Below are 10,685 nucleotides of genomic sequence, written 5' to 3' on the forward strand. Positions count from 1 at the left end.
CATGTTCAAGAACACGACTGGATTGGATGTACCGTCATTCATTTCGCTAGATACACATGCCATGAACACCACGGGTAAGTCGGTACCACTTTGTAATGACATTTTAAAATCAAATTGCATACAAGTCACAAATAAATATCACAAAAGTACGTTAAAGAGACAATTGGGTAAACAACAAAATCTGGATACGAACGTTTTATATAGTAAAATGCACATCGATTGGATATTTTTTTATATTTTCACCCTAATATCATTTTGTGGCTGATATTACTTCAATGAATCTGTGATCTTTTAAAGCTATAGTCCATCATTTGCAGCCATCCGAAAAGTAACTGGCGTAATTATTGTTGCAAAACATACTTGGTTGAAAGATAGTAAGGGGACTAAACTCCCTGTGAAATTATTCTTTCTGGCAAGCTGTCATTTTGAAGTAATCAACGAAAGAAGGCCTCTCCAACGGTGCGTCTTAAGACGCACCGTAGGAAAATTTAAATTAGTAGTTAGTTTTGTTATTCGGCGAAGCGCGCGCAAGCATTGGCACGACGCACACGCGCGCGCGGTTGCTATAATTCGTCGGATCAGTGCGCGACATCGCGTATAGCTGCAATCGGCTCAGTGAGAACGTGTCTCGGACGCTGAATTCAGGCCCTATTCAAAACATGATTCAGCAACTTTTGATTTGAAATTGAGATCCTAGAATGCTGTTTTTCTCGGAATATACAGCTGAAGCTGAGCTGAAACTTCATCAGGTTAGTTGTTCAGTATCCTTCATTAGATTTTGAACCCTTTTGTTGCTTCAAACGAGCAAAATGCAAAAATGACAAATGATGGACTATATATCTTTAAGATTTACCATCATGACTCCTAAAAACACGTGCAAACTACATGAACACGATACGTCATCCACCTTGGTATTTCATTATACATTTTTATTGAACTTTTTTATTGCAAAGGATGCATGACATGATCGTACATTTGTGCAACTTTCTACTCCTCTGAAATGTATGGAAAATATTTCTTTTTGGTCATTGTTTTGATTGAAATTTGCACTTCATTTTAAAATGTCCATGCTTTCCTTAGAAATGAGGAGGCTCTTGTGATGTCATCTTAGGAAGACTCTTGTTTACTTTTTAATTAGGGGTTTTCTGCTTGAACCCAAAATTTGCTAACATTTGAAAACATTTGCTCGATCATTGGCTTACTGCCATGCACGGAAACAACAACGAATCACCACAGAAAAGAACATTTTATCCGCAATTCTGGCAAATGTTCGTGCTGAAGCAGCTACAACATTGAGGTTTCTGCCTTCAATGACATCACACTTTTGCTCATGGTTATGAAAATTCATATTAGCATAAAAACAAAACAAAAATAGAGGCACCAAAATGCCCTGAAAATGGCAAAATGAAAATCAAAAATAAACATTAAGTTTAAATGTGACACAAAGGTGCATTTTTCAAAGATTGTTAAGCATTTACAAAACAAAAAATACATTACATGGGTGTCACCTATCTATCGTTTATCTTTACATCTACCATGGTATGTATTCCATAACATTGAATGCTATTTTTTACGAGTTCACATTGTTCATTTTTCGGTTAATTACGTAATATGAATTATAAACGACGTTTATATTTTGTATTGATCAATAATAATAATAACTAGAGTTTGAGGACAAACACACGGTGTTGGGCTAGAGGTTTTGCTTTTTCGCATTGTTGATTATTGTTGTTGATTATTGATGTTGGTTGTTGATGTTGATGTTGATTGTTGATGTTGATTGTAACAGTTGATGGTAATTGTTCATGTTGATGTCGATTGTTGATAATTGATTGTTGATACTGATTAACAATTATTGATGTAGATTGTTGATGATTGTTGATGTTGATTGTTGATGTTGTTGATTTTGTTATTGATTGTTGATGTTAATTGTAATTGTTGATGTTGATTACTGATGTTGATTACTGATGTTGAATGTCAGATTGTTGATGTTAATTGTTGATGTTGATTGTTGATGTTGATTGTTGATTGTTGATTGTTGATGTTGATGTTAATGTTGATGTTGATTGTTGATGTTGATTGTTGGTGTAGATGTTGCTGTTGATGTTTATTGTTGATGTTGATTGTTGATTGTTGATTTTTGATGTTGACTGTTGATGTTGATTGTTGATGTTGCTGTTGATTGTGGATGTTGATTGTTGATGTTGATTGTTGATGTTGAGGGTTGAGGGTTGAGGGTTGAAAAATAGCGCGTGGAGTAATTATACAAAGGATAGTTTAAAAGAGTCAGGTGAGGATCTGCACGCGCGTATGCTGCTGTACTGTAAACTTATCTAGTACAATTGTTACAAAAACCCATTAAATAGCTCATATCTCTAAAAGTAAAGGTCGCACACCATTGGCGCAGTACAAGATATTGCTCGCCATACCCTCTTTACCACAATGTGCATGTTTTTAGAATAAAGCGCCCAATTTAAAAAAGCGCCCAGTTGGGCGCTTTTGCCAGCCCAATTTTTGCGTATCATATGACGGGAAGTTCCCTTTTACGCAATCGCAGCGCACTGTTTTTCGGGATTTTCCCTCTGTACGCAATTATCCCCATTTGCTGTACACACAATGTACGTGTCATTAAATGAGCGTTTCAATGCATAGGCGTGTTCACTTTCAAACTTCAAGGGGGCTGCAGGGCAACTTCTAGTAAATTTATTGTAACGAAACCTTAGGAAGTTTTAGACCTATTATTGAAGTGCCATTTAAAGCACGAAACTGGATTATATCTCTGACGGTTGATTTTTTTAGCAATTCTCAAAGGAAAAGAGGTCTTTTCATTGTAATTTCCGGTCTGATGACGTAATCATTATTTTTTCGCGCACAGGTATTGTCTGCATTAAGGTCATTATGTATATTAATTTTGAAGCGACTACCGCAAATTTCGCCACAGACATCAACTGAAAATGCGTTTTGGACATTTTTTCACCTGCCGCTAGAGGGCGCTCGAACACTTGATGGCGTCACCGATCATTTTTTTGGAAAGATCAACCCACCCATAGGCTAACATCGTTGAAAGCAAGTTCATATCTTTTTCCACTTTTGAATTATTAGGCACTTCCGGTTTCGACCGGAAGGAAGGGTCATGTGATTTTACGCACACAAGATTAATTGAAGAGCATATATTATCATGTCGATTCCCACAAAATTCAAGTTCCGGTCTCTCACGGTTGATTTTATATTGAATTTCAAAGATTAAATTTATTATTTTTTGAAGTGACGTCACGTGACCCATGATGACGTCATAATGACGTAATTGCAAAAAAGCACATCTTCAGTGGGTTGTGCATTCATGTATTGACAATTAAAGTTCATATTACTTTTCATGTTGACAAACAGTTCCGGAAACGAATGTGTCTTGGAGAAATAAAAAAAAAAAAAAAATAGTAAATTCTTACAATAACAATAGGTGTTGGGCTCAGGCCCAACACCTAATAATAATAATAATAATAATAATAATTACGGGAAAATGGGTCATTTGGGAGACATTCCTATAGACTTGTGCACACAATTTTTGAAACTTCAGTGTGCCCTAACCCAATATTCCCTTGTACTTTTCCCACAAATTTCAGTATGTTCACTAATTAGACCACGAGCAACAAATGTAATCTAATTTCGACGATACAATTCTGCCTCTAAAGGGGGGCTGTGACATTAGGGAGACATGAAAATGATATCTCCCATCGTGCGAAGAAATCACGATAACTGTTTCTTTAATGGGTACCTTTACACGTATAAACAGTTTCTTATATAGCGCAGTATTCACCAGAAACGTTTCTATGCGCTTCTGAAAGCATTAAACAAGTGTGTCACCCTGGGCGGAGTGACCTGATGCCCCTGGGGCATCAACAATAAACCCAATTTTCTGATTTTTTTTTTTTTTTTTTAGGGCCAATAACGTTCACCTCCTATCTAATCCTCATTCAACCCTTGCCAAATCAGCTGGTTCAATGAACTTTGCTGGCAGGGCTACACCCAGGCCGTGTCAACAAACGTTCGACTAGGCCTCCCGCCAAGTCTCATTGAAACATCAACAAAGACCTGTAACTTGACACAGTCATCTCCCTTCATAACTGCATACCACAGCCGCCAGTCAATTATCTTTCCAGCGCACTGTCTGGCAACTGTCTGGACACTTTCTGGCACGTGGCTTTTTGTTGTATTGCTATGAATAGGGTCTTGCGTAGTGCGGGAAAGTACCTGCTGCCCAGAGGGCAGCAGTTGACGAGTTGTTGTAAAGGGTTTTTTTGTAACCGCTGCGCAGGGTTAAGCTGCGATCTAAAATTTTCCAAGGATGGGCTGATTTTTGTTGAAGTAACTTATTCAATTCTTCTGGTACTACATAATGAAATGTCCGTGGCCATACGATCTGGTATGAACTGAACTGTTTCTTCTCAATTTTCAATTCATAGCCCAAAACATGTGATTTTACAATATTTATTTGGATTTCTCATTAGTAAATTAATATGTATGTAATAGATTGCGTTTATATTAATCATCGTGCAATCATTTCCTGTGTGGCGAATGAGTTGGCCTCTACCAAACCAAAATTGTATTTTCCCTGGCAAATCTTACCGTCCAATAAAATACAGGGCGAGTCAAAAAAGCGGTACCCACACACCCACAAATATATTTCATATTAAACAAATATGCAGCACCAAAACTATTAATGATTGGAAAGCCTATTCCATAAGCTACTTGGAGATGAAAAAATATTGAAATTGCTCAAACCGTTCAGAGAATATCACCATTTATACGCAATGACTAAAAAAACCTGTTTCGTCCAAAAGAAAAAGCAATTTATTGTGTATTCTGACTGTTTGTAACAACAAAGAAAATGACACAGAATACATGTTTCAACAACTGTCAACAACTGTAGTACACAATATTTTTTTTATTGACAACCCTGCTTAGGCAAACAATATGATCTATCATCCAATTTATTTTTAAAGACAGGCCTTCAAAAGGACTTTGTTGAATATTTTTAACTTTTAAACTGAAGTTGTATCGCTGGGATGTTTGAAAATAATTGACAATGATTGTTGTAATCGCATTTTTTTTTGGACGAAAGAGGTTTTAGGTTCATTGTGTTTAAATGGTGATATTGTTTGAACGGATTGAGCGATTTCAGTATTATTTCATCTAAAAGTAGGTAATGAAATTGGCTTTCCAGTTATTATTATTGTTGGTACTACATATTTTATTGATATGAAACATAATTTTTTTTCGGGGGGGTGGGTTCCGCTTTTTTTACTCATCCTGTAATCGTCTGTTCTTGTGTATAACATACCCAACCAAACGACTGCTGTAAATGATGATTCAGCACAGGTGTATAATATTATGCGAGTCCCTTCATGACAGACATTGAGGACAAAACCCTAAAAGGTTTACCTCAGACAAAATTATGACCAAAATTTAAGTCTATCCAATTGTACTTGTGTTATTTCAGTTTCAGACTTGGAACCAATTCTTGACCAACCCTTCAGCCAAATGATCACTCCGTGCGACAATAATACAGTGGTGGCTAACGAGGCGTATCAAGTTGAGGGAACTGCTCAAATGGTTCCCGGCCCAGAGCTAGTGGAACAACCATGCGCAGTGCACGCACCACTTGGGTCCTACTTAGATCTCGGAGACTTTGCAGGGAGTTGTGTCTCAGACCCTGGACTGTGTGAGTCTGAAACTGTGACCTGGTCCATTTGGTTGAAAATCGACACGCCGGTGTCTGTGAACAAAAACAACTGGTTTTACTTGAGCTCTGGGGGACAGACTGGTCAGGCCAGAGGAATAGCTTTCATGTATCAAAAGAACTTTCAGAAATTCTTGATCACGGCAAAGTCCGAACAATTTCATTTTAATCGTAAATATGACAAAAGTAAGATACCGCTGGACGAGTGGTTCCACCTCGCATTCACGGCGGACTTGTCAGGCACGCGGGGCACAGACTTAAAAGTATTTGTCAATGGGGAGATGGTCAATGCGGACGTGATGGGAAACCCAACTGCAACAACTCAATCGGACAGGTGCACTCATCTTTACATCGGCATGACAAATACATGTGATCGCACATACTCTGTTGACACGTACGGTGGCTCTGCGGCATACAGCAATCTGGTTGTGTTTGACGGTCTTCTGAGCTCACTGCAGATAGCAAACCTGTACAAGTGTGGATCTATTGGTACGTACCCCTTTCACCTGAATCGATACGATTAAGATGTTTTTAAGATGTTACCAGGAAACATCTCTGAGGTGCACTTTCTTTCGGCAAACAATATCGAGGTAATTAGCCTACTGGCGAAAGATGTTATGGTTTGCTGTTGTTGCTGTTATTTGGTGCTGATGTTGCTGGCTTCTCTAGTTTGTTGTTATTGTTACTGATCTTGCTGCTTTTCCTGCTTGTGTGCTGCTGTGGTTATTGTGGTTGTGCTTTGTTGTGGGTTGATGTTGTTTGCACTAATGTGTTTGGCATCTCCTTGTTTTATCTTGTTGTAGATTGGCGCCCAAGGATTATCAACTTCACAATGACAAAGGACGGCATCGCTGACAGCCCAATCCGTTTTAACTGCACGGCCGACGGTGACGTCATCACCTGGAGTGTACTTCACGAAAACAACCACAACAACATGAGTTGGGAGATTTTGGCAACCACAGCGGGAGCCGGCTACACAATTCAAGCAGTGAATGCTTCTAGATGCGTTATTCACTCGACTCTTGTGATTGATCGCAACCACAGCTTGCCGTTTGAGGGCGCTCTAGTGGCCTGCACAGCGCATTCGTATCGTCTACGCGACAAGGCGTCTAGTTTCAACTATCAAGGTATTCCCCATGATGAAATTCATGGAACATTTTTTCGCTGATTCGTTTTCAATAGGCATTACGTGGCGTACTAAGCCTCGATTTTGTATATAATTCAAATTTTTATATTGTTAAATGTGGACCACCCGGTGAAAAAAATTTGGCATTTCCTACTGATTTCCGTTATACAAGATTTATTTTTCAACGTAGATTTGGTGATTTCAGACTCATTTTGTATGGTCGAGTTTAAGGGTGTTGCCTGAAAATTAGAAAATAGTTTGATTTTTGCTCTGTGAACTCATCGTTTTTTTGTGATCATGCCCCCTCTTTGATTTTTAAAGATTTTGTTCCTTAATTCACACCCTTTTGTCGGGAAGCACTCTCCGTAACGCTTCGCCAGATCAGCATGGGAGTTAGTGAATGTTCCAAATTTTCATCAGAGGTCAAAAAGAAAAACTTTCTACTTTGGTTGTCTATTGTTTCATCCCAACCGAATTTACATAAATGTTAATAATTCAACTTACACGCACAATTATATCCAGATTGCCACTTATCGTGAAATGATACTTAATTATCTTGAGGAGGCGGGCGGAAACAGTGCCAAAGAAATTCACGATTCCTACCTCCAAATTGTATCTCAAACATTTACGAAGGCAATTGAGCCTCAAGAAAAACACAGAAACTCAAATTATATCAAGCGTTGACACTTTCATTATTATTATTTTGTTTTATTATTTTAAGGCGAACAAGTAAATATCGGAACAAGTGACCATGGTTCTTTCGGTAAGTGTGATTCTGTGTGTTTACGTTTATACCGACAGTAAAGTCACTAGGCCTATATAGTTTTGCAAATAATGGATGTTGTCCCTCGCCTGGCAGAGTAGAAAACAAACATGAACAAATTGAAAAGTCATCACATCGTTTTATAAATAATTTAAGTACTAATTAAATCGCAACGAATGTCTAAATTTCTGCACAGCGCCACCACTTGTCTTGTCAGAATTTCCTGGTCTGAACGAGATGCTATTTCCCTGTTTTCCTCCTTTTTTTCAACTGAATATCGTAGGTCTTTCCCTGTGGACATTTAGTAACGTTGGAACCCAGTTCATAATCAAAGGTGGCGACTATCCTGACACGTTTTGCGACACGGCGCCCCCTACTGTCGCATCAAACAACGGCGGTTCGTGCTCAGCGGATCAACAAAAACATCCTTTTATTTGCCAGATGTAAACAATTTTGTTCTGCGAAAAATTATTCAAAGGTGTAATTGTTTTCTGTGATACCTTTGGACAGCGACATAAGCATGAATCTAACAAATAGTGGCACAAACGAAATATCCATGTCAAGAAAAATACAGGCCCAAAGTGTCCTTATTCTCAAATCTTAACACATGTACGTACGCCTGGTTGAAGTTAAAACACTGAACTTGTACAAGTTGTCAAAAAAACGGTAAGTCCAAGAAAGTGACTAAGGTGGATATATTTTAAAATATTTAAATATATGTCGCTCGCTCCATTTAATAATAAACTAACAAATGAATAATGTAAATGTCATTGACTACTAACTCTGATAATTTCACGTAATTTGCATACACTAATCACAAGTTATCTCTATTTTAATCAAATTACCACAATATTTAGCTGTCCACCACTGATCATTTACTGATACGAATTAAGTGATACCTTCGAATACAATGAACCATTGGGGTTTTGGTTTTCCAACCTGCATCAATGAATGAATACTTGCAAAGAAAACAGACCAAAATCACAATCATCATTTAAGAAAAAGACTTGATTTGTTCCCCACATACAAAACACGAACACTTATAGAAATGTAATCTTTCAGACTTGACTAAATTTATGAAAATCTCATTTGTATGTGAAACCCCATGTGCAATCTTTGGTTCTCATGTAGCATTCCATGGGCAGCTATAAAAATGTGTTCTTTTAGTGAAACATGCATAACTTCTGATGACATGGATTGATTTCTGTATTTTTTTTTCACATGAGCGGAACGACATGCTCGTTTAATACATGCTTCATTTGTGTATTAAAGGGAATATATGAATGTCAAATGCAACATTTGCTTCTGCTGTAATTTTCAGAAATGGATTGATTCGGGTGTTAGTATTTAATAGCAAATACTGTTACACTGACTTGTTTGAAGTTTTGTGTTCGTAGATGCTGGAAAGCCAAGAAAAACAATCATGTTCATGTAGTCTGGTTCCCTCACCCTACTTAAGATGAAACGGAACAATTTATAGACGTTGGGGCATTGTAAGGTCAGAAAACCAGTCTGGCTGGCTTGTACCCGTTCATAAGTGCATAATCGGTTGCAAACAAAATGCGGACTAACTAAATATGGTAAATTATGGGCAGTATTGAAAAAAAAAACAGTTTTGTTTTCAACGCTGGTGGGCCGATCAGAGTTGAAAATTGATACAAAAATACCACTTTTCTTGAATATGACAGCACACCGGGTGCCAAGATTTTACAGGATGCTTAAGACTGTCATTCACTAACAGTCCAGTAAGGTATTTCATAAAAATTTGGTACTTTTGTTTTTTGATGTTTGCAAATGTTGTATATTCTTGGTTTTTAAGGAGAAAAATCATTTTTTCACTTTTGTTTTGACTGACCCTGTAGTCCTCTGATTTATTCCTGCGTTTTGTTCCCAAGCATTGCAGTTAACGTTTTTAAGCGACTTTAACTATCGTCGCCACAGTCACGCGTGAAAACGTGATGGTTAAAATAAAAAAAATAGCACATTGATTTCAAGTGATATGATTGTAGGTAAAATTGTGGATTTTCAGTTTTCAATTTGTCTTTAAGTACTTTAAGTCTCGTATGAAACGTTTTAATTCTGTAACAGTTATTGCACGTTATTTATTGTTCTCGAGAATTAGTGCTTCTAGATTGGTGTTCTTTTCCTGATTCCATATAAGTTGGTCAGTTGTTGCCAAGCACACAACAAACACGTACATTAAAAAAAACCTTGACATGCACTTGTGAATTATTATTATTATTAATGCTTATCGTAAGTAATATAACAGAAAAATATACCAATCTTAAAATTAATGTGGCCTGACGTTGCGAACTTAGCAAGTTCTTCTTCAGAGGCTAAAACATTTTTTCAGAAAAATATACCATTAGAGAGATATTGTCATATGTACAATTGTTTTTTGAATTTCTTGACTCCTAACCCCAATTTGGCCTTAATACCCCCACGAATTTCGGTATTTTTGTTTTGTTTTACTAATTGGACCACCAACAATCGATCTAGCCTATTTGCGACAACAAAATTTCGCCCCTAAATAGAAGCTGAGGCGTTGGGGCGACATTGAATTTCAAATGTCTCTATAAGTTCTGACGCTAAAGTGTCTCCCAAGGTGTCGATACTTTGTAGATGAGATTTGTAGGTTGCATAGTGGACATAAACACAGTATGTATGTAACACCATGTGAATAACATATCTTATTTGTGGAGTGCTGTGGCCTCGTGGTTAAGAATATTGAATTCGTGGTCTGCGGGTTATTCTGCGGGTTGTGGGTTCGAGTCCAGCGGGGGTTATGGTGCAAGTGCCCTTGGGGCAAGGCACTTTGATCGTTGCTTCTCTCCACTCGGGAGTAAATGGGTACCTGTGAGGGCAGAGATGGTTATGTGATTGAATTAGCTTGCTTGCGCCTAACGGGCATCATCGAGCTGTATACTCCCCAGGGAGCTGAGATGGTATTTGGAATGTTTAATTGACCCAATGATCAGGGGTAATAATAACACTGTAAGCGCAGTGATTTAGTTTACTAATAAGAGCGTTCTTAAATGCCGATTATTTGAATTATTATT

At 37.7% G+C, this 10,685-nt stretch overlaps 1 protein-coding gene across 1 annotated transcript; it reads left to right on the forward strand.

Moving 5' to 3' along the window:
• The first annotated feature begins 5,309 nt into the window (after positions 1–5,309).
• LOC119725816 lies at positions 5,310–8,459 on the forward strand. The gene is made up of 4 exons (XM_038197400.1): positions 5,310–6,226; positions 6,541–6,864; positions 7,585–7,626; positions 7,910–8,459. The coding sequence occupies exons 1-4, from the start codon at positions 5,539–5,541 to the stop codon at positions 8,071–8,073; spliced, it is 1,218 nt and encodes a 405-aa protein (XP_038053328.1). The 5' UTR covers positions 5,310–5,538; the 3' UTR covers positions 8,074–8,459.
• Positions 8,460–10,685: the final 2,226 nt, after the last annotated feature.

The sequence above is a fragment of the Patiria miniata genome, unplaced genomic scaffold, assembly GCF_015706575.1.
Source record: "Patiria miniata isolate m_02_andy unplaced genomic scaffold, ASM1570657v1 HiC_scaffold_19, whole genome shotgun sequence".
Classification (NCBI taxonomy): Eukaryota; Metazoa; Echinodermata; class Asteroidea; order Valvatida; family Asterinidae; genus Patiria; species Patiria miniata.